Below are 25,525 nucleotides of genomic sequence, written 5' to 3'. Positions count from 1 at the left end.
CCAATAAAAATGAATAGAAGAAATATGCAGGCAGCACTGGACAATAAATGGCATAGAATTTAAGGCCAGCCTTAGTTCCACTTTCACTACAAGGTACACTATTTCCTTAATATGTGACTGCATTAAAGCAGTTTGAAAACTCTAAGAGTCAGAGCTTGCCCCAGATGTTTTTTGTTGTCAAGAGTCAGTAGCTTCTGCTCAGGTTGGCTCAACTTGATTCTATAAACATGTTTTCTGTTTGAAACAAGAGCAATGAGATTTAAGAAAATAAGCTATGTTAACCTGCACTTTCAGTATCATTACCTAGAAAGGAACAATAACATCCAAAATCCACAGAACAGCAGTACCTTTATAGTGCCAAATGTTGTTGTTGTTGTGTGCCTTCATGTCATACCCGACTTATGGCGACCCTAAGATAACTCTATCCTAAAATGCATAAAACACATGATGCTAGTTTTCAAAGCTCCACTGCCTTCTTCGCTGGCTCAATAACGGTATTGCTGTTTTGTAGATTTTGGATGTTACTGTATTTTGCTGTATGGCCAACACAGCAACCTTGGATGTGTTTTCTAGAGAGGAACAATAACTCAAGAGCTCATAAATTTTGCGCTACCATTGAATTGGACAAGATCAATCCTTTCATTTTAAGAGAAAAAGGAAATTGTCAACTTATTGTTTTTAGAACTGCCAATCTGGAAAACAACACAAAGGTTAGAAGGGGCTTACATCCAAACAAGCCTTATGTCTTTGGAATAAATGATTCACAAAAATAAATATCAAAAATAGTGTCCCAAGATTTGTATTTGGATATATGGTTCCTATAAACTATACATGGTTCCTATAAAGTGGGTTCGTTTAATCTATCACTCGATTAATGCACTGGTACCTCAAGTTTAATTTTGGCCTTTTGCAGGCCATTATCATTATAGTTCATCATGAGCCTTCCTCTACCGCGCCCTCAACACCACCAGCCATCTCCAAGCCAAACTGGGAGGCTGCCTGTGCCTTTATCCACCAAAGTAACAGCTGAAGCTGTTTAATATTGTTTTTCAGGACCAGGAAGTGGGGGAGGGGGGTTGAGAATGGAGATTTTCTAGTGTATTTGTTTTGCCATGTTAATTGCTATGCATTTTATTGTTATTTTTATTGTTGTTGTGAACTGCTTTTTGCTATTTATTGCTAGTGTGATTTGCTGTTTTTATTGTTATTGTTATTTACTATGTATTTTTTTACTATTGTAACCCACCCTGATTCCTTGTGATTGGGTGGGATATAAATAAATCATTGTTGTTGTTGTTCTTATTATTATTATTATTATTATTATTATTATTATTATGCTGAGTAATGATTCTCTCACAATCTTTCATCCACACATGCATTCGTGGATTTTTGTTTAGTGTTATTTAGGATCTTTTATTTTGTTTCCTTTATGCTCTGAAATCCTTTCAAGCTTAAGGATTTTGCTCTCTTTCTGTTGATTAAGTAATTTAGGAAAGCTCTCAGAAAGAATGGCATTCATTTCATTTTCAATTTCTTGGCACATTGAACAAAAGCGTGAGGCACATGAGTTTCAAGGAAGCCCTGAAATTGGCCAGGCCTTCTTCTGGACCCAGAAAATGTAATTTTAGTCAAAGATGAAGTGACTGCTTATGAATACTTCAAAGTGTTTCAGGGCCCTGATTCACCAGCAATTACTTACACATAAAGGTCCATGGGAAACTCTTTCATCATATGCGTTATAATAAACTCTACCATCAGATCTGGAAGCAAAAGATACAGAAATAACCACTTGACTATGAAGTCTTAGAACCTATAACCAGTTTACTATACCACAATTAGGAGCAATCCATACAATCTGAATTAAGGTAGTAAGGAAGGAGAAATACTTGGTGGAGAGACTGCATTCCTGTAGCCTATTCTTTATCTTTCACACATTAATGTGGGAGAACTGTCAGCATTGACCCATAATCAGATTATCAACAATTTCATAGACTCATAGAATCATAGAGTTGGAAGAGACCACAAAGGCTATCCAGTCCAACCCCATTCTGCCATGCACGAACTCTCAATCAAAGCATACCTGACAGATGGCCATCCAGCCTAGGTTTAAAGACCTACAAGGAGGGAGACTCCACCACTCTCTGAGGGAGTGTGTTCCACTGTTGAACAGCCCTTACTGTCAGGAAGTTCCTCCTAATGCTGAGGTGGAATCTCTTTTCCTATAGCTTGCATCCATTGTTCTGGGTCCTGATAATTTAATTAAACTAGACTTCAAGCTTCTAATTTTATTTTATTTTCCAGGAATCAAGAATATGATTGTGAGAAATGCATGCTTTGAGAGGAAACTGTTTATTTGTTTTATTTATTTATTGCACTTATATCCCACCTTTCTCCCAAAATGGGATCCATTTTATTCCATTTAAGTGCTAAGCATCACATCTGCCAAATGCTGCCCACCTTCTCCACTGTCCCCCATATCACAAGATACTTCTGATGCCTAGAACTGCAACTATTTCAAATATTGTCACCACTGAAAAATCCTGAAGGAAACAAGTTTTAGAAAATTATTGTGACGAGGGACAATATTTATTTTAAATGAGAGAAGCAGCAAAGGGGTTCCTTGGAGCTATGGACATGATCTAAAGCAGAATCAATTTGACAAAAGTAGCTAAAAACGTTCATGTATTCCTGAGCCAATACAGTGGTATAATATCACATGTTTCCATAAATACTCCCTAATTTGAGGTGCATATCTGTGCATTCTAGGATGGATGAGGTAACCAAAGTACTTGCCTGTATTGTTTTTTTCCCATAGTATTCAAAAGACTGCAGGAAGAAGCTTTAAAATAGTGGTCTGAGGACAGGTGCTACTCTGCAAGTTATTGGTTGGCAGTCCACATCAAGCTTCCAGGAAAGACAGAAGCAGTTATAGTCAATGAGCATAAATACAGAGCACCTGCATTATAGGTGGGCACGCCATATGCAGCTTCCAGCATACACTGGAAGCTGCGCCGGAAATTTTTTTCTTATGACCCAGAAGAAGTAATGGAGTGTGTACCGCATGCACAAGTCCTGTTACTTCTAATGGGCCTCGAGCATACGCGTTTTCCCCTTACATGGGGGGTCTGGAACAGATTCCTGCGTAAGGGAAGGGCACACTGTATAGTGCCAGTCTCAAGTACATTGAGAGAAAGGGAATTCTGCCAGACCCCCACATCATTCACACTGGCTTATCCAGTTTCCTACTGATAGTCTTTAGTACTTGATTTTATTAATTGTGCCACTTGCTTGAGTATGTTAAATTTTAGTGCATCATTCAGCTAACCAACTCTGGCAAAACAGACATTAAATAAGTCTCTGAAAAACCTTTGGACTATATATAAATGTATTACAATATGCAATGTATTTTACAACACTGCAACTAGTTTTAGGTGGATTTATCTATAAAGATTTGTTTTTCACCCTGCCAGAAGAAAAGGATGGGGAGAAAAGGCTACAGGATGCTGTACTGGTAAATCAAATGCACTTCAGAATAACTATCTAGCAGACATGTATCCCCCAGATTGTTTCAGCTGCTCACTCTCTTTAGAGCTGCTCTCATCTTTAGAGAAGCTGCTGACCAAATCTGTCCAAGTATACTTACCTAGCACTGCACAAACCAGAGGCCGACAGGGAAGGTTCTTGTCAGCAGCTTTCTTTCTGTGTCTCATAGGCTTCAAACAAATAATATATAAAATAGTCAGGTATTGGACAGCATCAACACAGTACAGTATCTCAGCTGTTTTCCACAGAAATACAAACTCCCACACCTTCCCATCTTCTATCACAGAGGGATGCAGTACACAGAAACCAGATATCTTAATCCAGGGCCTGATGCACTCAATCCTCATACAACAAATTTTAAGTTAGCTGAGATAAGAGTTAGCTGAGATAAGAATTAGTAATTTGTGTTAAACAAGATTTTATTAATTATAATGGTAATAAATGCTGGACTGCAGCAGGGACAAGCTATAACAGTGTTCCATTTGCTGTGGAGGATCCCAAATCCAATAGACTCAAATCTCCCAAGCACATCATAGGCCATCCCTGCCTTCAGTGAAAGCTATATCTGTGAGACAAGGCTGGCAATTTTGAGTTTCATAGCCACAATAAATCTCTCTTCTTCTGAAGTTTGGAAACTAAAAGATAAAAGTGCAAACTAAGGCCCGGTACAGACGTGCCCTTTGTGGCACACCCATGACGTGCTAGGGTTGTTCAGGGGCAGGGCGTGCACACGCCCTACAACCCTAGCACGCCATGGGTGCACCGCAGCTGCACGGCACCATCTAGATGGTGCACACAGAGATGACGTGCCAGCAGCTCAGAGTCCAAACTGGGCTGCGCCGCTGGCACGTCATCACACGTCGCTGGCACTTTGGCGCAGCTCAAGTGCACTGCAAAAAAGGAACTGCTTCCACATGCTTCTTTCTTGCTGCGCAGCAGTACCGCGCAATTTAGTTGCTACGGCGCTGCTGCAGATCAAGGAGAGGTGCCTCCCCGGTGCCTCTTTTTGGCGCTCTGTACCATGCCTAAGTTCCCAGTAAGAAGTGTGAAAACTGTCTTATCTATTACACCCAGATTGAAAAGTTCCACTCGCTTTCAAACTATTCTACTTGCCATAATGTAACCTTTCCATAATCATGACAGTTTGCTGTATGACATCCATGAGATTTATACATTTATGATAATTTCTCTCATTTGTACGACTAACACACTGATGTAGCTACTATCTGAGCTTTTGGAAGCTGCAATACCAGTGACTTTCTTCTGCACATTACTCATCCACTACTAGAGAGAAAATAATGAGCTAAATTTGTCTCAATGTTTTTATCCATCTGATTGGAAGAGAAGGGAACTTCACCAGCAGGTCACTTCAATTATCATTGATACTGAGAAGAAAGATCATAACAGGAAAGTTCCTCTGATTACTCTTTTGATACTTTAGCTACAGAAATATTAAAACCAATGCTAAGATAGATAACAGTATAATAATATTAATAATAATAATAATATTTATATTTTCCCGCCTCTCCCAGATGGATCGAGGCGGGATTACAGTCCGCTAAAACACATACATCAGTAATAAAATACATACAAAAATACATCAATAAAAATACATTAATCTTAAAAGCTAACTCATCTTCAAGTGGTAATGCAGTAGATTCATAGAATGGTCTGAAGGTGTCTCTTACATAATAAGGTCAGGTGGGTAAGCTCGCCGGAAGAGATCCGTCTTAAGTGCCCTATTAAACGCTTCCAAGGAGGTAATAAGACGGATCTCTTCTGGAAGACCGTTCCACAATTTTAGAGCAGCTGCTGTGAAGGCTCTCTGGGAAGTTGATATGAGCCTAGGTGATTGATGTTCTAACACATTCTTCCCAGTTATTCTGAGAGTGTGGGGCGGATTGTGTAGGGAAAGGCGTCCCCGCAAGTAACTCAGGCACAAGCCATGTAGGGCTTTAAAGGTAATAACCAACTCCTTGTATTGTGCCCGGAAGCTAATCGGCAGCCAGTGAAGAGATTTTAGGACAGGTGTTATATGGTCAAACCTGGACGAACCGGTGACCAAACTGGCTGACGCATTTTGAACCAGCTGAAGCTTCCGAACTTGGTACAAGGGTAGCCCCATGTAGAGCGTGTTAACAGAAATCAAGACGAGAGATTACCACTGCTTTCAGGTCCTTTTGGCCCAGGTAGGGGCACAGTTGGCTTATCAACTGAAGTTGGCACCAAGCACTCCTGGCCATCGCATCCACTTAAGATAACAATTGTAACGATGGGTCCAGGAGTACTCCCAAACTGCAAGCTTTGTCCATTAGGGGAAGTGTAACCCCGTCCAGGACTGGTTGACAAATCTCCATCCCCAGACCTGAAGTACCTATCACAAGTACCTCCGTTTTCTCTGGATTCAGCTTGTGTTTGTTTTCCCTCATCCAGCCCATTACCGACTCAAGGCAGGTATCCTGAGGAAAGATGCCATCCTCAGTAACTGTGGCAGTCAGAGACATAGAGAAATAAATTTGGGTGTCATCAGCATACTGATAACACCGCACCTCATGTATCTGGATTATCTCGCCCAACGGCTTCATGTAAATGTTTAACAGCATGGGGGACAGGATGGCTCCCTGACGGACGCCAGATGTCAGCTCTCTTTTAGAAGAGCAGCTGTCCCCTAGCATCACCATCTGGAATCTGACTGAGAGGTAGGAATGGAGCCAATGGAGTGCAGTGCCTCCAATACCTAACTCCCTCAGGCATTCCAGAAGGATACCATGGTCTATGGTATCAAAGGCAGCTGAGATGTCTAAGAGCACCAACAGGGTCACACTTCACCTGTCGATGCCCAGATGGAGATCATCGACTAAGGCGACCAAGGCAGTCTCAACTCCGTATCCTGTCCTGAAGCCAGTTTAAAATGGGTCCAAATAATCGGCTTCCTCCAAGACAACTTGGATGATGTGACTTCATCTCAGGAAATAGCCACATGGTACCTCTGCAATTCTGTCTTATGCCTGCCATTACCTGAAAATATATTTTGGCCCAAATCTCAATCAAATGTCCAACAATATTTATATTTATTGACTTAATTTATATTTTACCTTTCTATTGATACAGAACTCAATTAACTGGCAATACTTAAGAGTCTTTCGTGTTATCTGCTTCTAATTTCACCTGCTTTCACACTCCACTCCAGATTCTTTTTTTCTGCTGGATAATGCATATTTTCATACTGTTGCTAAATTGACTTGCATTTCACATGTCTAATTGGTCAAACTCTACCTCTTCAAAGTATCATCTTGAAAATGTTTGTCATTCTGGGAAATACTGCCCTCATTTCAGAATAACATTTATCAAACATAACAGCAACCAAAGGATACATTTGCCCACAACTGCCAGTTTGGATAAAATGGCAACCTAAATTACTGTTTGCTAAACCCCAGGATCAGACAAAAAGAAATGCAGTCCAAAAAGGAAAGACACCAAAGAGAAAAGACTACAAATGAGACAAAATTTCCTCATTGGTCATACAAGTTACACCAAACCATATGTTGGCATTGTCTAAACTATACCCAAAAAAGAGAATATGCAGAGTCTGCACAATCTTTACAACTTAGAGCCAATTATGCAGGTTGATTTAAAGGCAAGGCTACAGATGACTTCTGATTTTTTGCAATATGTCTATTTAAGATCAGAGTGAGTGCTAGAGGCCTCCCTACAGGAACTGGCACCTTCTACACTGGGGGTGAGAAGCAGCCCAGGCAGAGCTAGTCACAGCTATCAGTCTATGAGTTATGGCCATGAAAAGCCATGTTTTGTAATAGCTCATGAGACACTGCCTAAAAGGAGTAAGGCTTAATTCCCTCGGATAAGTCCATGGTTGTGAAAATGGAGAAATATTCCTCAATGTACCTTCCACCTTCACTCTAGTCCACTTGTCTCTCAAGCACTCCATTAAAAAAGTTGCATCTGCAAATTACTAACACTCTTTTTTTTTCCAGTCCAGTCCAAGAGACCCTACATTTACCTTCAAGTTAGAAAGCAAAGATACTAATTGCTGTAAATACTATCCAAGGTAAATGCCATGAAACTTCACCTCAAACTATTTGGAAAACTCTTGTAAGCATGACCCAGAAAGATTACCATGGAGGTGGAGTGTGCTAATAACAAAACATCCGCTATGGCTATTAAAGACAAGTAACACATCCAGGTAATTGAATACCAGACAGAAGCTGTGTCTGAGTCCCAAATACACAATATATTTTATCCCAAAAAGGATAAAATACTCATAGAGGTAAAGTCAATATATTTCCTCAAATCATCTCTGATCACTCCCCAATCTTTATTTTAAAAAAGCTCACAGACTTCCACAAATCAATTGTCTTCAAATTCAACATCTCAATCCATTATTCTCAATCCACTTACTTCCCTTCTGTGAGCCAACTCACCTTGCCCTTATAAATCTTTTTCTTTCTTCCCCTAGATTATCAGACATCCTCCCACACACTTTCACCTAACTCAGATCATCAATCATTCATGTGTATGTGTATGTCTACTGTATATACTCGACTATAAGTCAAGAAATTTATGCCTCAAAATAGACTCCAAAATCATGGATCAACTTATATACGGGCCAATAAATTAATACTGCTTATAAAGTTCCTAAAAGAAGTGTCCAGAGATCTTTAAAACAGTTCCTCGTTTGAGTCCCTGCACGCATTCTCCTGTGTGTGTGTGTGTGTGTGTGTGTGTGTGTGTGTCTTATCCCTCAGCCTTCCCTTGCAGCCAGAGCTAACAAACAGCTGGGAGACGGGGGGGAGGGGGGTCTGCCTCCCTGTTTGAATCCCTGTGTGTTCTCCCCTGTGTGTATGTGTGCGTGCGTGCACGTGCATGCATGTTATCCCTCAGTCTTCCTTCATAGCCTAGCAAACAGCTGCTGAGATAAGAGAGAGAGAGAGAGAGAGTTTGTCTCCCTGTTTGAGTCCCTGCACGCTCTCCTGTCTCTCTCTCTGCACGCTTTCCTTTCTAGCCAGAGCTAACAAACAGCTAGTGAGGCAAGGGAGAGAGAGATAATATGCCAAGGCTTGTACCTCGTTTTGCAAGCCATGAGCTTCGGAAATCCTGGAGGTGAAGGGAAGAGAGAAAGGGGGGGGGGGGGTCTGCAAGCCATGAGCCTTGGAAGTCCTGGTGGTAAAGGGAGGGGGAGAGAGAGTGTGTGTGCTGAGGTTTGTTTCCCCATTTTCCATCCCAAGATTGTAACCTTTGGGAGAGGTCCAGAGAAGGAGATGTAGGGAGGGAAGTGGTGCTTTGTTTCCCCCTTTAGATCTTTTGTAATGTGTCCCAGTGTTTGACCCTCAACTTATCAATGAGTCATATTAAAATCCATTATTTTGGCCCCAAAACTGCCCTCAACTTATATTTGTGGTCAACTTATACACGAGTATACATGGTACTTTCCTCTGCCTAGGATCAGCAGCCATAAACATCCTTTCTCCTACTCCAAATCAGCATGCATGTTCTCTCTCTTTCATATATACATATATCATCCACTTACATCACCATGATACCTCATTGCCCCTCACAGCATCCCACACTGTTCCTGGGTGCCAACTCCTGTCTTTACCAAGTTAATCTCCACACTGTTCTACACCTCCCTCCCTATCTTTACAAAGCTACCCCTCACTGCATTCTCTGCTGTCCCAACAAGCCCCCTGTTGATTCCTCCCTGCCCAGCTACTTCACAGCCCTTCTCTTTGCTCCTACTTTTACTACCTTTACTACTACTTTTTCCCCATACTCCAGTGGAAATGGGGTTTCCACTTTTTTTCCCCTTTTGAAACGTTTATTACAGGAATTAGGTTTACTACAAAGCACACAGCACCAGCCAAGACTTCAGCCATTGCACTATCATTAATTTCTCCAGCTGGTTTTTCCAGCATAGCCCTAGAAACATCTGGGGAAGCTAAAAGTGGATGATATATGTATATATGAAAGAGAGAGAACATGCATGCTGATTTGGAGTAGGAGAAAGGATGTTTATGGCTGCTGATCCTAGGCAGAGGAAAGTACCATGTATACTCGTGTATAAGTTGACCACAAATATAAGTTGAGGGCAGTTTTGGGGCCAAAATAATGGATTTTAATATGACTCATTGATAAGTTGAGGGTTAAACACATGTGTGAACTGCTTTGATCTGGAGGAAAAGCGGTATACAAATAAAAGTTTATATATCTAGTTTATAAAAGGACAGGGCACCTGAAGTCAGGGTCAGTACTGTGTAACATGTCCTGACACATGAGAGGACTTTATAAAAGGACAAGAATGCATAAGTACCAGTGGTTGACTGCACAAGCATTTAGTTGGTCAAAGTCACTCTAAAATCTTCCTAGGAAAGGAAGATCCTAGAGAACCTTCAAGTAGATAGTAATGGAATTCAGAAAGGGAATATATATGAGGGAAAGACCCTTGAAAGTAAAGAATCCATACCAAGATGCCAGAGGAAGACTCAAGGAGATGGACATTCCAGAGCCCCCTCAGGATGAACTGAGACATCTAGGTTATGCTGGTTAAAGTGCCCATGGGTCAAATCCATCAACATGGGCTAAAGAAGGATATACTTAATAAACAAGTAAACAAACTAATAGTGTAAAAGTCCTAGAGAGCATGTAAACGGTAATAAGATAAAGAAAACTACAGTGTGCCCTTGCTTTACATGGGGGATCCATTCCGGACTCCCCCGCGCAAAGCAAATTACACATATGCTTGAGCCCCATTTAAACGAACGGGGCTCGTGTATGTGGCAGTGTGCGACATAGGCACGCACCCTATTAGTCCCTATGGGACGCACCTCCCCGTGCGGCTTTCAGCATATGCTGAAAGCTGCATAAAGCAGCTTTACTGTTACTGTATTCACTGTGCTGTCCTTGGTGAAGCAGCAAAATACCATTTTGGCTTACTTATTCTGTAATTTTGTAACTTAGTATTCTATAAATGCTAATTTCCACCCTACACACACTTAAAAAAACAGCCTGTGTAATTGTATTGCTTTATGCTGCCTGCAGTGTGACTATACTTAATTATAAAGAGAAAAGAGGTGCAAGTGAGAATATCATCCTAAATTTTAACAATTTCCAGTGAGATAGATTCCTAGGAATTCCACCCTTCTGACAACAATTAGGTAGAGAAGATATGCCAAAGACATTGCCCAGGGCTCTGGGAAGGTTATATTTTCAAAAATATTTAATTGTAGATTATCTATTATTTTATATTCTATTAGTGGCAATGAAATTAGCAAATTTGTACTATAAGAAAACTAGAGCATGATACGCAAAGAAAATACTGACTGTTCTAAGTACTTTAAATTTCAACCTGTCTGGTATTTGTCTCACTGAGAAAAACTGGGCATGTAGAACCTGTTTTACCACAGCTCTTTTTGCAGTTTTATAATACAATTTGTTGGCAAATTACATATGTCTTATGGTTTGTTTAAATCTCTCCTAAAGCCATAAGAACGTCAGTAATTTTATCAAGAGCAAATTTCTAACTCCATCATATCATGCCTGACAAGCAAATCCTTATACAAATCTCTAAATTGAAAATCAAGGAGCATCCTGGAAACTTGAATATTTGTGCTACTGCATACATAAAACCACTCTTACTCTAGTTTGTAGAGCATACTCCAGATGAATCATTTATTAATGTAGTTTAAAACTGGCACTCTGCAGTTTAGCCTGGATTCCCAGACACCCAAATGTGGATCAAGCCAATATTTTATTCAGTATGTTTGTTCAAGTTTAGTAACTGGGTGACATATCTTTATTATGGGGGAGGGAGGTTACATCTGCAGCTCCATGTTAATCTGGGTCTTTTTGGGATTAATTTATAATGTTCTACTGAATTAGAATTACCTCAAAAAAGCTCTTTAACAAAGTCAGTTATTTAACATACATTAAATGGTATTTAATCCACATTAAGGACATTTTCAAATTTTTCCTAGACCCATCATCCATACCTGAAACCAAAGCACTTGTTCACCCAAAATTACAAAAAAAAAACCTAAGCAACCAATGAATCTTTATTCCAAGGTTATTAAACCAGGTCTCTTGATGAGAAGACTCACCATTCTGTGCAAGTTGACTCGGAAATTCATGTTGTCATCATGCAAGAAAGCATTTGCATATTGGTCCTATTGAAGAAAGAAAGAAAGAAAGAAAGAAAGAAAGAAAGAAAGAAGCTGTAAGTATGGTTACTCTAAAGCAATGCTGAAAGATAGCATAACTGCTGAAAATACAAGTAAACAGTAGTTCTGACCAACAGTTTCCAGCTGACCTCTGATTTAGTTGACTATCCCACTTTAAAAAATGGATTATAGTGAAAGCTTACACAAACAACTATTTTGCCTGCTCTCCTTTGGTAATCCTAGCGGAAAGTATGAGAAAAACTTTAGCATGCTCTGTAAAATTCAGACAAAGCTTCTCTTGCATCTTCTGAAAGGAACAGTGAACTTCAAAGTGGAACTCGGATGAACCCATCATTGTTAAAATTATTCCAAACTGATCCACCAAAAAATAATTAGTCCACAGTCAGATCCTGTTCCATTATCAATCCTAAATCAAATCATGCTTTGTACAATGCAAGAATGAGATGAAAAACTCATTCCACTTTACTTCTGTAATCAGTATGTCCTGGTTAGACTATTTTGTACAAGCTACTTCAGTAAATTAAAGTTACAGTTACAGCAGCTTAAAAGTAGCAGTTTTTAATGGAAGAAGTAGTTAATTCTTAACACCATGAAGTGCCACTTCAAAAATTCAACACAATACACAGTATTCTTACAGGGCAACCTTCCCCTGCCTGGAGGCTTTCAAATGTGCTGGCCTATGACATTCATTCATCACCAATGGCTGGGGCAGGTGAATACTGGGGAGCTATTATAGGCAGAAGGGTCTTGCCTTAGTACTTAGCAAAACATACTTTCTCCCTTTCTATAGAGCACAGCTGGGCAAAGTGCATGATGCATGTGGCCCCTGGATCATACTTTTGTAGTCCCTGAATTCCTCCACCAGCCCACACACACACACACACACACACACACACACACACACACACATATATATATATATATATAAATGGTGCAATTTTTCAGCCAGGTTTTTTACTCAAAACCACATAGAAAGCTGCCCAGAGTATTTAAAACATACCAAAATATTCATCCTAGAACCACACACTATACCCAAACATCTGTGTTTTTTTTTCTGCAGCCCTTCTCACAATAGTGAGAGAAAATGACACAATGTCACTTCTTATCACCATTTTGAGAAGGGCTGTAGAGGAAAACAGAGCTATTTGGGCTTACAGTGAGAATTATCGCCATGGCAGGGTGGTTCTGGGGATAAATGACCCAGGCACCCATGAGGTTGCCCACCCTCACGTTAGAATCGGTTCTTGATAATATTTTTTATCCATCAGAAAAATATGACTGCCTTTGGAGATTGGAAAACACCAGGGCATAACATCAGAAGCCAAATCATGCCTATGCTACCTCCTTCCCACTTTCATCTTTCTCTCACTTGACCATAATACCTTTTTCTTACTTCGAAATAATAATAGGCAAAGTATATCCCCCAGTGCTGTTGCGTAGCATTTGATCTTCCCAGACTCCCCAAACTGCCCTTTCTCTGTCATAAAATATGACTGAATCATCTCTACAAGAAGCCTCCAGGAGCAGTGCTTCACCTTTTAAACAGGCCACAGGTGCACCCTACACTGTTTGACATTTTCAAAAATCAGATATGGGTTTCTGGGTTTATTTGTTTGGCATTTTTGACAGCCTATTATGGCTCCTCAGGTTCTTGGAGATGCCCCCCCCCAAAAGGCCCAAAATCTACCAAAGATATCCACCCTCACTCTAGAACTGCCTCTCTTTTTTCCCCATCCTGGAAAGCTAAGTAAAAGTAAAAAGGTAAAGGTAGTCCCTTGACATGAATGTCTAGTCGCAACTGACTGCAGGGGGCAGTGCTCATCTCTGTTTCTAAGCCAAAAAGCCAATGTTGTCCGAGGGCTCCTCTGGTGGTCATTTGGCCAGCATGACTGCACTGAACACTGTTACTTTCCCACTGAGAAGTGGTACCTATCTATGTACTTGCATTTGCATGCTTTCGAACTGCTAAATTGGCAGAAGCTGGGACTAGTGACAGGAGCAGCACCTGGGCCTCAAACTGCCAACCTTCCTATCTTCCAGTCATTAGAATTGGCATCTTAACCGCTAAGCCACTGCATCCCTACTTAAATAATCTCTCATAAATTCATTCAACCATTCAGTGTAGGAATACATTTGGCCCTCTCTTTCATCAGGCTTCTGATTTGCAAATATGACTGCCTATGGATTACCACACCACACATCATTCAAGTATGTGCGTTCACATTGCCGTCACTAAATAAAACGATCATCGACATTTTTCAGCATCTGTGGGGCTGTCTGGAAGTGAACCTCCACTGAGTGTCCACTGTATATGTAATAGAAAAGATGAAAGAATATATTCAGAGTGTTGGGTGGTAGCAAATGGTTAACTTTCAGAACAACATGGGCAACATTTCAGCTTCCAGAAGAAAAGAGGCTAAGGTGCAGTACAGACCGCCGAAAAACGTTTTTACTCCAAAGGGACGGCATGGCACAGCCCCCCAAACCGTGCACCGTCTGTCCAGAATAAAAAGAACCTGGAAAAATCAGGTTCTTTTCCCACCGGCATAGATACATTGTGAGTGTGCCAATGGCGCACTCGTGACATAACTGGCACAGCTATGTGTCTGTTACGTCATAATGGCGGTGCCAGTGCACACAGGGCGACACCATTATAGTACCGCCAGTACATGCTAGGGTTAGGGACCATGCGGTTGCAGCACAGTCCCTAACCCTAATTGCACCACCACCATGCCACAAAGGGCCCGTCTGTCCCAAGCCTAAGAAATGCCAATATAGCTTCAAGTCATAAACTAGAGATTAATGCATGTGCTAATGAGATCAAGTATATAGGCAAAAGGACCTACCTCAGCTATGCAAGTCAGGATAATCAGACAAAGTTTGCCGCTATGGAGCCGGTGTTCATCTGCAAATGAACAGCAACAGGTCTCATATGAACCACTAAACTTTGATGTGCCAAAGTGTCAGTATATGGATCAGGAAACATATAGCTCCACAAGCAGAGCAGAGCAAGAGGTGAGATACTAGCAGCACTTCATCCACTAGTGTCAAATTGTTACTAGAGGCCTATAACAAAGTGTTTGCTTTCAAGCAAAAGATTTTTACCCTCTTCTCCTTTTCCATCTTCAATATTACTGTATATACTCATGTCTAAAAATGTTGTGAAGTCGAAGGCTTTCATGGCCGGCATCCATGGTTTTTTGTGGGTTTTTCGGGCTATTTTGAACTCTTCAAAAACATGGCCACAAAACCTGAAAAACCCACAAAAAACTCTATAAATTTTAGTCAAAAAATTGACCCAAGAAATCTGAGTCAACCTATTCTCGGGTCAATATACATACTGTACTTTAACTCTTATGTATATAAAAAGGAACCATCCCCTGGTGAAAGGGAAGAGTGTTATCTGTCCTGGAAGCATTGACCCCCTTCTACTCTCTCATCCATCCAGCCTATAGTGTAAACACAAAGTTATTCCTGCTGGAATTTTGTAAGTTCTTTGGCATTTTTTTTCCTTTGCTTCATAGATTCTTTGTTACATGCTCCTAAAGTTTATTCATGACTTATCTACAGGTCATATCAAAATCGATAATTGTAGCCCCAAAACCTGACCTCGACTTATACATGAAGTCAACTTATAGTTGAGTATATACGGTAATCATTTCTGCTGTTTTTTGACTATGGAATAAAGCCACTGGTCTTACTTACACTGCAAATATATTATTTTTGTTTGAATTTATCTTCATGTAGAAGTGAATGCACCAGATAATGTAACAAGCTCTCAGTGACTCACAGTGGCTCAGTTCAGATGATTACATCTTGGTTTAATAAGCCAGGATATGCCTGACCTTCATGCAGACTTTTTGCTTCAGATTCTTCACTTTGTGCACACAGGGAAACAAGCCAGAAAGCCACAGTTTAGCAAAGCTTGTCATTGCATCTTAATGGGCAAACTATTTCTTCTTCGTGGTCTCTGCGAATCACACAAATGGGTTTATTCTGCGCCTGCGCAGCAATCCTCGGAAACTTCTAGAATCTCCAGGCAGAAAGCAATGTATCTTTTTCCAACTTTTTGGCGGTAGCCCCGCCCACCCATATATAAGGCCCCTAGTGGCCCACTCCTCTTCAGTTCCTTCATTCCGCCGCGCTAAGCAGCTCGAGGAACTTCGCTTGCATCTTGTTGTTCTTTCGATTTGAATCTCTGGCATTTGACCTTCGGACTTTCACTTGGCCATGAAAAATGTGTCCTTTGCCTGGGGGAGTCCCACATTCCTGGCAACTGCCCCCACTGTAAAGCTATGTCGGCCCAGGCCCTGAAGAACAGGGACCGGACACTTAAGGCTGCGCTCTACGAGAAAGTTTTGAGCCAGCCCAGTGGTTCTGGAGCCTCTGGAGACGCGGACGCTCCCAGAGCCTCTAAGAGGAGAGGGGACAAACGCTCCGACCACGAGAAGAAACGGGCCCGTTCTTCATCTCCGCCAGCCAAGAGCCGTCGCAAGGGCCCTCCAAGTACGGTCTCAGTGCCTCCACCTGAGTCGAGGCCAGCTCCGTCTACATCCCCAGTAGCCGAGCCGGCGAAGACCCCAACTCCGGTACCGGCGTCTTCCCGGATTGTACCCTTAGAGCCCAGGGTCCTCCGTGCAAGCCACCTCTCTGCACTGGCGGACGCCCTGCAGATCGTGGACTTGGGTTCTGAGTCTGAAGGGGAGCTCCACGACTCCGATGCTCCCCTATCCCCACAGAGAGCCAGACCCCGTTCTCCCTCTCCTGTGGTAAGACCACGTCCCGCCATATGGGACAGAGAGCGTCCCCGCTCCCCCCCGAGGAAGGATCGGGCCGCACTTGGGGCTGAGGCGGATGCCGCCTTGGATCTGGACCGTCCAGACTCCATGGAATGAGACCAGGATCTGTTTGATGCCTTCCCGGATCTCGTCTTCGACCACCGTACCGGGCAATATCTTATCCCGGTAGATCCGTCCCGCCTACGTCGCAACATCCGGGACTACTCACGGGACCGTCACCACACTGATGACTTGGCCGCTACCGACTTGTCACCCAGGCAGCGTAGCAGATCTCCCTCAAGAGCCAGATTGAGATCCCCACGCTCTGCGTCACCCTCCGATGATGATGAGGCTCCATTCGTCCCGGAGGGACCTGCGGTCCCGTCCCCCACAGACGACGTCAGGTCCTTTGCTGACAGGGTTATCCGGATGGCGGATGCCCTTAAATTGGAAGTCGCCCATCCAGAGGACGACGCCCTCGACCCGGTGGAGAGGAGGATCCACGGTTCTGCCCCAGCTCCACCAGCCTTGGCATATCTCCCATCATTAGAGAAAATTGCCAAACGCTCCTGGGACGCACCGGCCACCATCCCATCGACGTCCCGTAGGATTGAAAACCTCTATCGGGTCACTCCTTCGGCGCCTTCTTGGCTCTCCAACCACCCCAAGCTCAATTCGGCTATCGTGGAAGGAGCCCAATCTGTCTTTGTCCCAAAGTCCTCGTCTTCTCCAGTTGACAAGGACAGCAAAAAACTGGATGGGCTAGCTAAAAAGTTCTACGCCTCAGCGGCCCTGGATTTGAAGGTGGCTAACTACACGGCCTGCATGGGAGCCTACGTGCAGTACCTCGTAGAAAAGATGGACCCCACCATCGCTGACCTGCCGGATGATAGGAGGCGGATGATGTCTGCACTGAGGAATGAGATCCACCTGATAGGCGGACAGCAGATCATTTCCGCGAGGCACTCGACGGACTGTGCGTCAAAGGTCCTCTCCGGCTCTATAGCCCTCAGGCGCTACGCGTGGCTCCGGTCTTCAAATCTCACTCCACAAGCGAAGGCAGCCATAGAAGACATGCCCTTTGACAACTCGGGCTTGTTTCACCGGGACACGGATGAGAAACTTAGTTTCCGTTATAGGATGAAGACTGCCGCCAAAAAGCACGGTATGTCATCCTCCACATCCAAGTCCCCCCGACAGAGGTACACTAGTCAGCGCCCCTGGCATCCAGGCGGCCACTACCGCTTCCAACCACAGGACCGTCCCTACCATCAGGACACCCAGCCTCAAGGCCGATCCTCCCGATCACCTGCTCCTCCAACAGACAGGCGTCAATCTTCCCAGCCCAGATACCAACAGGGCTATAGGAAGAAGGACAGCAGGGGCAAGAAGAGATTCTGATGGGTTCCGGCGCACCTCGTCACCTCCAATAGGCTGAGCCCCTTCTTTGACACCCGGGCCGCCATTACCAGTGACTCTTGGGCACTTAACATCGTCCGTAGGGGCTATGCCCTAGAGTTTTCCCAGCTCCCACCAACTGGAGCTTTTGTTTCCACCCTCCCCTCGGACACCCTTCTTGACGAAGTGCGCACTCTTTTGGACAAAGGCGCTATTGAACCTGTCTCCCCCTCTGATTTCAAGTGCTGTTTTTTCTCTAGATACTTCACCGTACCAAAGAGAGACTCTGGCCTCAGACCAATAATGGATCTACAGGCCCTTAATAAATTCATTATTTACAAAAGGTTCAGGATGGTAACCCTTGCTTCTATTTTACCACTCCTGCAGGAAGGCTACTGCTTTGTGACTTTGGACTTGAGGGACGCCTATTTCCACACTGCGATCCTGGAGGACCACCGAAGGTTCCTCGCCTTCGCCGTCGGCCAGCAGGTCTACCGGTACCGAGTCCTTCCCTTCGGCCTTTCCACGGCTCCCAGGGTCTTCACCAAATGCATGGCACCTGTGGTGGCGTACCTGCGTCAAAGAAGGATCACAGTTTTCCCATACCTGGGCGACTGGCTCTTCACAGCGCCCTCCAAGGACACCCTGCTCGGGCAACTCGAATTCACCTTATCCCTGCTGCAAGCACTGGGACTACAAGTCAACTTCGACAAGTCCAACTTGACTCCTACCACTCGAATAGACTTTATAGGAACAACACTGGACCTTACAATAAAGGACAAATGGTCACCGGCGGAAGCTACTCTCCACATCAACGTCCTGGAAATGCTTGCCGTGGAGAAAGCACTCAGAGCCTTTCAGTCGGTCCTCGCGACCAAGGTGGTACTTCTTCTCACCGACAACACCACCGTCATGTACTACCTCAACAAGCAAGGCGGTACAAGGTCGAGGACGCTGCTGTCAGTCACCATCCGCATTTGGGAATGGTGCATAGCACACAAGATTCTGCTGCAATGCATCCATCTGCCCGGCGACCAGAACGACCTTGCAGACCATCTCAGCAGGTCACCCTCCACTTGCCACGAGTGGAGACTGCATCCAGAGGTGGTGTCCCGACTCTTCAATCGTTGGGGAACCCCCCTCCTCGACCTGTTCGCCTCCCGGCTGAACACCCACACTGCAAGATTTTGTTCACGGTACAGACAGCCAAGGTCGGAAGGAGACGCCTTCCAGCTCAACTGGACTCAGGGCCTCTTGTATGCCTTCCCCCCGTTTCCTCTGATCACACGGGTTCTCTCGAAAATGTTGGCAGACCACACGGACGCAATCCTGATAACCCCATGGTGGCCCAGGCAGCCTTGGTTTGCTCCGCTCCTACAGCGAGCGCAAGACCATCTCCGTTTGGAGCACCGGCCCGACCTGCTATCTCTCCACGACGGGCAAGTCCACCATCCCGAGATGCAATCTCTCCCATTGGTAGCATGGAGGATTCGATCCTGAGGACACTTCCATCCGGTGTACAGGACATCATTAAGGCAGCACAAAGACCGTCTACACAGAGGTCCTATGCCTACAAATGGGATAGGTTCTTAACCTTTCTACAAGCAAAGGACATTCCACCATCCCGTGTCTCCATCCCTGTAGTCCTGGAATTCCTCATGACTTTATCAAGCGCAGGTCTCTCCTTGAGTTCTATCAAGTGCTACCTGTCAGCCATTTCATCTCACTACCTGTTTCGGGACAAACCTTCTCTGTTTGGGGATCCTCTCATAAAGAGGTTCCTTAAGGGATTCAACAATTTGCATCCATGATTCTAGACCCTACACCGCAGTGGAGTCTAGACACCGTCCTGGCACATTTGGTATCCAAGCCCTTTGAGCCCTTAGCTACCACGGACCTGAAACTCCTGACTTGGAAGACAGCCTTCTTGGTAGCTATCACATCAGCCCGCCGAGCTGGTGAACTGTGTGCCCTGAGGATGGACCAACCCTTCCTCCGTTTCCATAAGGACAAGGTGGTGCTCCGGACAGACATCACTTTCTTGCCTAAGGTGGTGTCTGCCTTTCATATCAACCAGGACATTGTTTTGCCGACTCTGGCTCCCAATCCGACCACGGACTCTGAGCGCCAGCTCCATGCCCTGGATGTCCGCAGGGCACTGGCGTTCTATTTGGACAGGACTGCTGTTTCCAGGCGTTCGGAGAGACTTTTTGTATGTTACTCCGAAGCCAAAAAGGGGCTGCCGGTGTCACCGCAGAGGTTCTCCAAGTGGGTGGCAAACACCATCCACCTCTGCTATGAACTGGCCGGGAAGCCTCTACCAGGTCGGGTTAGAGCCCATGCAACTAGGGCGGTAGCCGCATCCTCAGCCTTTTTGACGGGGATTCCCCTTGAGGATGTGTGTAAGGCAGCTGTCTGGTCCCAGCCATTGACATTTATTAGACATTACAGGCTGGATGCAAGGGCCAGGCATGATGCAGCCTTCGGGAGGGCAGAGTTACTGTCTGCCATGCACTAACCTGTCTACTGTAAATAAATCACTCAGGTACTTGGTTTATATATTTATTGTCATTTGACTGTTTACTATTGACACTCCCTCCTCCACAGACTACAGCTCGCTAGTCTAAACCCATTTGTGTGATTCGCAGAGACCACGAAGAAGAAGAACAGGTTGCTCACCTGTAACTGTGTTTCTTCGAATGGTCATCTGCGAATTCACACAAACCCGCCCATCCATCCCCTCAGTGTCTGCTCATTTGACAACGCTTGTTGCTGCGCTGATTAGCGGCTCATTCGGAACTGAAGAGGAGCGGGCCACTAGGGGCCTTATATATGGGTGGGCGGGGCTACCGCCAAAAAGTTGCAAAAAGATGAACAGGTTGCTCACCTGTAACTGTGTTTCTTCGAGTGGTCATCTGCGAATTCACACAAATGGGTTTATTCTGCGCCTGCGCAGCAATCCTCGGAAACTTCTGGAATCTCCAGGCAGAAAGCAATGTATCTTTCTGCAACTTTTTGGCGGTAGCCCCGCCCACCCATATATAAGGCCCCTGGTGGCCCGCTCCTCTTCAGTTCCGAATGAGCCGCAAACAGCGCGGCAACAAGCGTTGTCAAATGAACAGACACTGAGGGGATGGATGGGCGGGTTTGTGTGAATTCGCAGATGACCACTCGAAGAAACACAGTTACAGGTGAGCAACCTGTTCTTCTTCTTCGTGGTCTCTGCGAATCACACAAATGGGTTTAGACTAGCGAGCTGTAGTCAGTGGAGGAGGGAGTGTCAAACATAATCAATGAAATCAACAATCAGTAAACAGTGTAACCCAGCACCTTGTATCTATTAACAATGCCATGGGTTCAGTGAATGGCAGAAAGTAACACTGCCCTCCCAAAGCCTGCGTCTTGTCTGGCCCTGGCGTCCAGCCTTAACGTCTGAAGAATGTCAAAGGCTGGGACCAGACAGCAGCCTTGTACACATCCTCAAGGGGGAATCACCCATCAAGAAGGCTGAGGATGCGGCTACCGCCCTAGTTGCATGGGCTCTAACCCGACCTGGCAAGGGCTTCCCAGCCAGTTCGTAGCAGAGGCAGATGGTGTCGCCGACCCATTTGAAGAACCTCTGCGGTGAAACCGGCAGCCCTTTTTTGGCTACGGAGCAGCAAACAAGAGTTTCCCCGAGCGTCTGTAAGCAGATGTTCTGTCCAGGTAGGACGCAGCGCCCTCTGGACATCCAGGACATGAAACTGACGTTCAGAGTCTGTGGTCGGATTAGGAGCCAGAGTCGGCAAAACAATGTCCTGATTGATGTGAAAGGCAGACAACACTCTAGGTAAGAGGGGGATGTCTGTACAGAGAACAACCCTGCCCTTGTGAAATGGAGAAAGGGTTGATCCACCCTGAGGGGACACAGTTCACCAGCCCGGCAGGCTGATGTGATGGCTACTAGGAAAGCTGCCTTCAAAGTAGGGAGTCTCAGATCCGTAGTAGCTAAGGGTTGAAAGGGTTTAGACACCAGATGCGCCAGGACGGCGTCTAGTCTCCACTGCGGAGGAGGAACCGCAGCCGGTGTATGCAGGTTATTGAATCCTTTAAGAACCTTTCTATGTGAGGGTCTCTAAGCAAAGGGGCTTTGTTCTTAAACAAATAGTGAGAGGAGATGGCAGACAGGTAACACTTTATAAAACTTAAAGAGAAACCTGTTCCAGTCAGTGTCATCAGAAGTCCAGAACCACTGGGATGGAGACACGGGTTGGTGGAACGTCCTTGGTCTGTAGGAAGGCAAGGAATTTGTTCCATTGTAAGCATGGGCCGTCTGGGTAGACGGTCTCTACGCTGCCCTAATTATTTGTTGTACACTGGGTGGAAGAGCCCTCAATACTGAATCCTCCATGCCACCAATGGGAGAGCTTGCATCTCGGGATGGTGGACTTGCTTGTCGTGAAGCGAGAGTAGGTTGGGCCGGTATTCCAAGCGGAGATACTCTTGGGCTCGTCGTAGTAAAGGGGCGAGTGAACCAAGGTTGTGTGGGCCACCACGGAGTTATTAAAATTGAGTACGTCCGGTCGGCCAACATCTTCGAGAACACTCTTGTGATCAGAGGAAACGGAGGAGGGGCATATGGTAGGCCTTGAGTCCACTTGAGCTGGAAGGCGTTTCCTTCTGATCTCGGCTCTCCGGTGGGAGAGCAGAACCTCGGTGTGTGAGCGTTTGACAGGGAAGCAAACAGGTCCAGCCGAGGGGTTACCCAGTGGGCGAAAAGTTGGTTCACCACATCCGGGTGTAGCCTCCATACGTGGCAAGTGAAGGACGACGTGCTCAGTTAGTCCGCGAGGTTGTTTTGATCACCGGCAGGTGAATGCACTGCAACAGCGTCCCGTGCTGTATGCACCTTCCCAAATGAGGATGGTGACAGCTAGTAGCGTCTCTGATCTCGTACCACCTTGTTTGTTGAGGTAGTGTACGGCGGTGGTGTTGTCTGTGAGCAGAAGCACGACTTTATCGGAAAGAACCATCCGAAAAGCTCTGAGTGACTTTTCCACGGCCAGGATCTCCAAGATGTTGATGTGGAGAGCGGCCTCTGCGGACGACCACTTGTCCCTTATAGCAAGGTCCGAGTGTGGGCGCCCCAACCTTGCAGGGAGGCATCCGTGGTCAAGGAGAGGACCAGTTGTGGAGGCAGGAATGGCATCCCTATGCAGACATTGTCATGTTGGAGCCGCTAGGATCTCTGTACGGTCCGTGGGATGGTGAGCACCTTGGAAGGAACGTCTTGATTGTGAAGTCGATGAGCTTGGTAGGGAGCAGGTTAGACTTGTCAAAGTTGACCTGCAGGCCCAGGGCAAGAAGGAGCGAGGGGGCAAATGGAGGTCCTCGAGGAGAGTCTCTTTGGAGGACGCCCTGAAGAGTCAGTCGTCCAGGTACGGGAAGACTGCGATCCCCTTTTTTGAGCAGGTAGGCCACCACGGGCGCCATGCCCTTGGTGAAGACCTGTGGAGTTCTAGAGAGGCTGAAGGGAAGGGCCTTGTACTGGTAAGCCTCTATGGCAACAGCAAGGGGAAGAACCTCCAGTGGTCCTTCAATACTGAAATGTAAAAACAGGCGTCCTTTAAATCCAGTGTCACAAACCAGGAATCTTCCTGTAGGAGTGGTAAAATCGAGGCAAGATTCACCATCCTGAACTTCTTGCACAGAATAAAGGCATTCATGGGCTGAAGGTCCATTATGGGCCGGAGGCCCGAGTTTCTCTTCGGTACAGTGAAGTACCTGGAGAAAAAATACCATTGACCCCTCCAAGGGGGAACAGGTTTAGTAGCGCCCTTGACTAAAAGAGTGTGCACTCCGTCGAGAAGAGGCGAAGAGGTGTGCAGGAGCACATTAGAACCTCTTCCTGCTGGGAGTCGGGGTACCAGGAGTGTCGGCCAGAATAATTTTGACGTGTCTTAACTGAAGAGGCCCGAGTTGTCAAAGGGCATATCTTCAATCGCCGCCTTTGCCTGGGGGTTGAGTTCGGAGGCCCGGAGCCACGCGTAACGGCGAAAGGCTATGGGCCATATAGCACTTGGATGCACAGTCCATGGTGTGCTTGACAGAAATGATCTGTTGGCCTGCTATCAGATGGATCTCATTTCGCAGAGTGACCATCATGTGTCTCCTATCGTCTGGGAGATCAGCGATGGTAGGGCCCATCCCCTCGACCAGAAACTGTATATAGGCCCCATACAGGCTGCATAGTTGGCTATCTTAAAGTCAAGAGCAGCTGAGGCAAAAAAAAAGAAAAGAAAAGAAACGTGTTTTTTTTTTTTTCAGTCTATCCAGCTTCTTGATGTCTCTGCCTACTGGCGAAGAGACGTCCTAGGAGCGAAAGTAGCCTGGGCTCCTTCCCCTATATCAGAATTCAGCTGAGGGTGGTTGGAGAGCCAGGACGAAGTGGACAGAGTGACCCGGTAGAAGTTGTCGATCCGTAGATAGTCTTTTCTACTGGGTCGAGGGCGTCATCATCAGGGTGGGCCACCTCTAACTTGAGGGCGCCAGCCATCCATATGACCCTGTCAGCAAAGGCCCTGACATCGTCGGTGGGCGATGGCAGTGTAGGGCCCTCAGGAACGAACTATGATCCTTTGTCCGAGAGAGGTGATCTTAGGAGAGTCTTCTCTGTCAAAGTCGTCGGGCCCCTAGGTGACGTCCACGGCCTGAGTGGGGAGGCGTGTCCGTGTGGGGCCACGAATGCTACGACACCGATGGGAAGGTGCCACTGGGAGTAGGTACTGTCCCGTGGGCTGGTCATAGACAAGGTCTGGGAACGACTCGAGTGGGTCCTGATCTGGCTCGACCGTGTCGGTCGTTCATAGGCCAAAGCCTCATCAGCCTCTGTACCAAGGGCGCCCCTGCCCTTCCGTGAAGGAGAACGTATGTGCCATTTGTCCCGAAAGGGAGAGCGTGGCTTTGATCTTGACCTCTGTGGGGATAGAGGCGCATCGGAGTCTGAGGGTTCTCCCTCCGATTCAGAATCCATGCTGACTATCTGCAGGCTGTCTGCCAGTACAGAAAGGTGGCTCACAAGGAGGACCCTGGGCTCCAAGAGCACTGTCCGGGAAGATGCCGGCACAGGCGGCGTCAGGGTCTTAATTGACGTAATGTCAGAAGACGGAGCAGGTACTGGCCTCGATCCTGGCGGAGGCACTGAGACCATGGTCGGAGGTCCTTTGCGCCGGATTTTGGCGTCGGCGTAGGGGTCTTGATTGACCCAATGTCATGAGACGAAGCAGGTACTGGCCTCGACTATGGTGGAGGCACTGAGACCATGCTCGGAGGCCCTTTAGGCCAGGTCTTGATCAACCCCGTGTCAGGAGACGGAGCAGGTCCTGGCCTTGAGTATGGTGGAGGCACTGACATCGTGCTCAGAGGCCCGTTACGCCAGGTTCTGGCGTCGGCGTCGGGGTCTTGATCGACCCAGTGTCAGGAGACGGAGCAGGTACTGGCCTCAACTATGGCAGAGGCATTGAGACCGTGCTCGGAGGCCCTTTACGCCGGGTTCTGGCATCGGCGTCTTGATTGACCCAGTGTCAGGAGACGGAGCAGGTACTGGCCTCGACTATGGCGGAGGCACTGAGA

General features: G+C 45.8%; 1 protein-coding gene across 1 annotated transcript in view; it reads right to left on the bottom strand.

The window, feature by feature from the left end:
- The window catches only part of LOC149318433 (armadillo-like helical domain-containing protein 3), a 236,313-nt gene that overhangs the window by 150,530 nt on the left and 60,258 nt on the right, over nucleotides 1-25,525 (bottom strand). Inside the window, exons 16-19 of the mRNA XM_089509700.1 lie at nucleotides 14,585-14,643; nucleotides 11,658-11,723; nucleotides 3,644-3,713; nucleotides 1,700-1,760 (exon numbers count right to left, since the gene is read on the bottom strand). Of these exons, the coding sequence (XP_089365826.1) occupies nucleotides 1,700-1,760; nucleotides 3,644-3,713; nucleotides 11,658-11,723; nucleotides 14,585-14,643 (256 nt within the window). The remainder of the gene's footprint in view (nucleotides 1-1,699; nucleotides 1,761-3,643; nucleotides 3,714-11,657; nucleotides 11,724-14,584; nucleotides 14,644-25,525) is intronic.

Source organism: Sceloporus occidentalis, unplaced genomic scaffold, assembly GCF_023333645.1.
Source record: "Sceloporus occidentalis isolate IW3139 unplaced genomic scaffold, rSceOcc1.0.p SCAF_2, whole genome shotgun sequence".
In the NCBI taxonomy this organism is placed as follows: Eukaryota; Metazoa; Chordata; class Lepidosauria; order Squamata; family Phrynosomatidae; genus Sceloporus; species Sceloporus occidentalis.
This window is presented reverse-complemented; position numbering and strand designations above follow the sequence as displayed.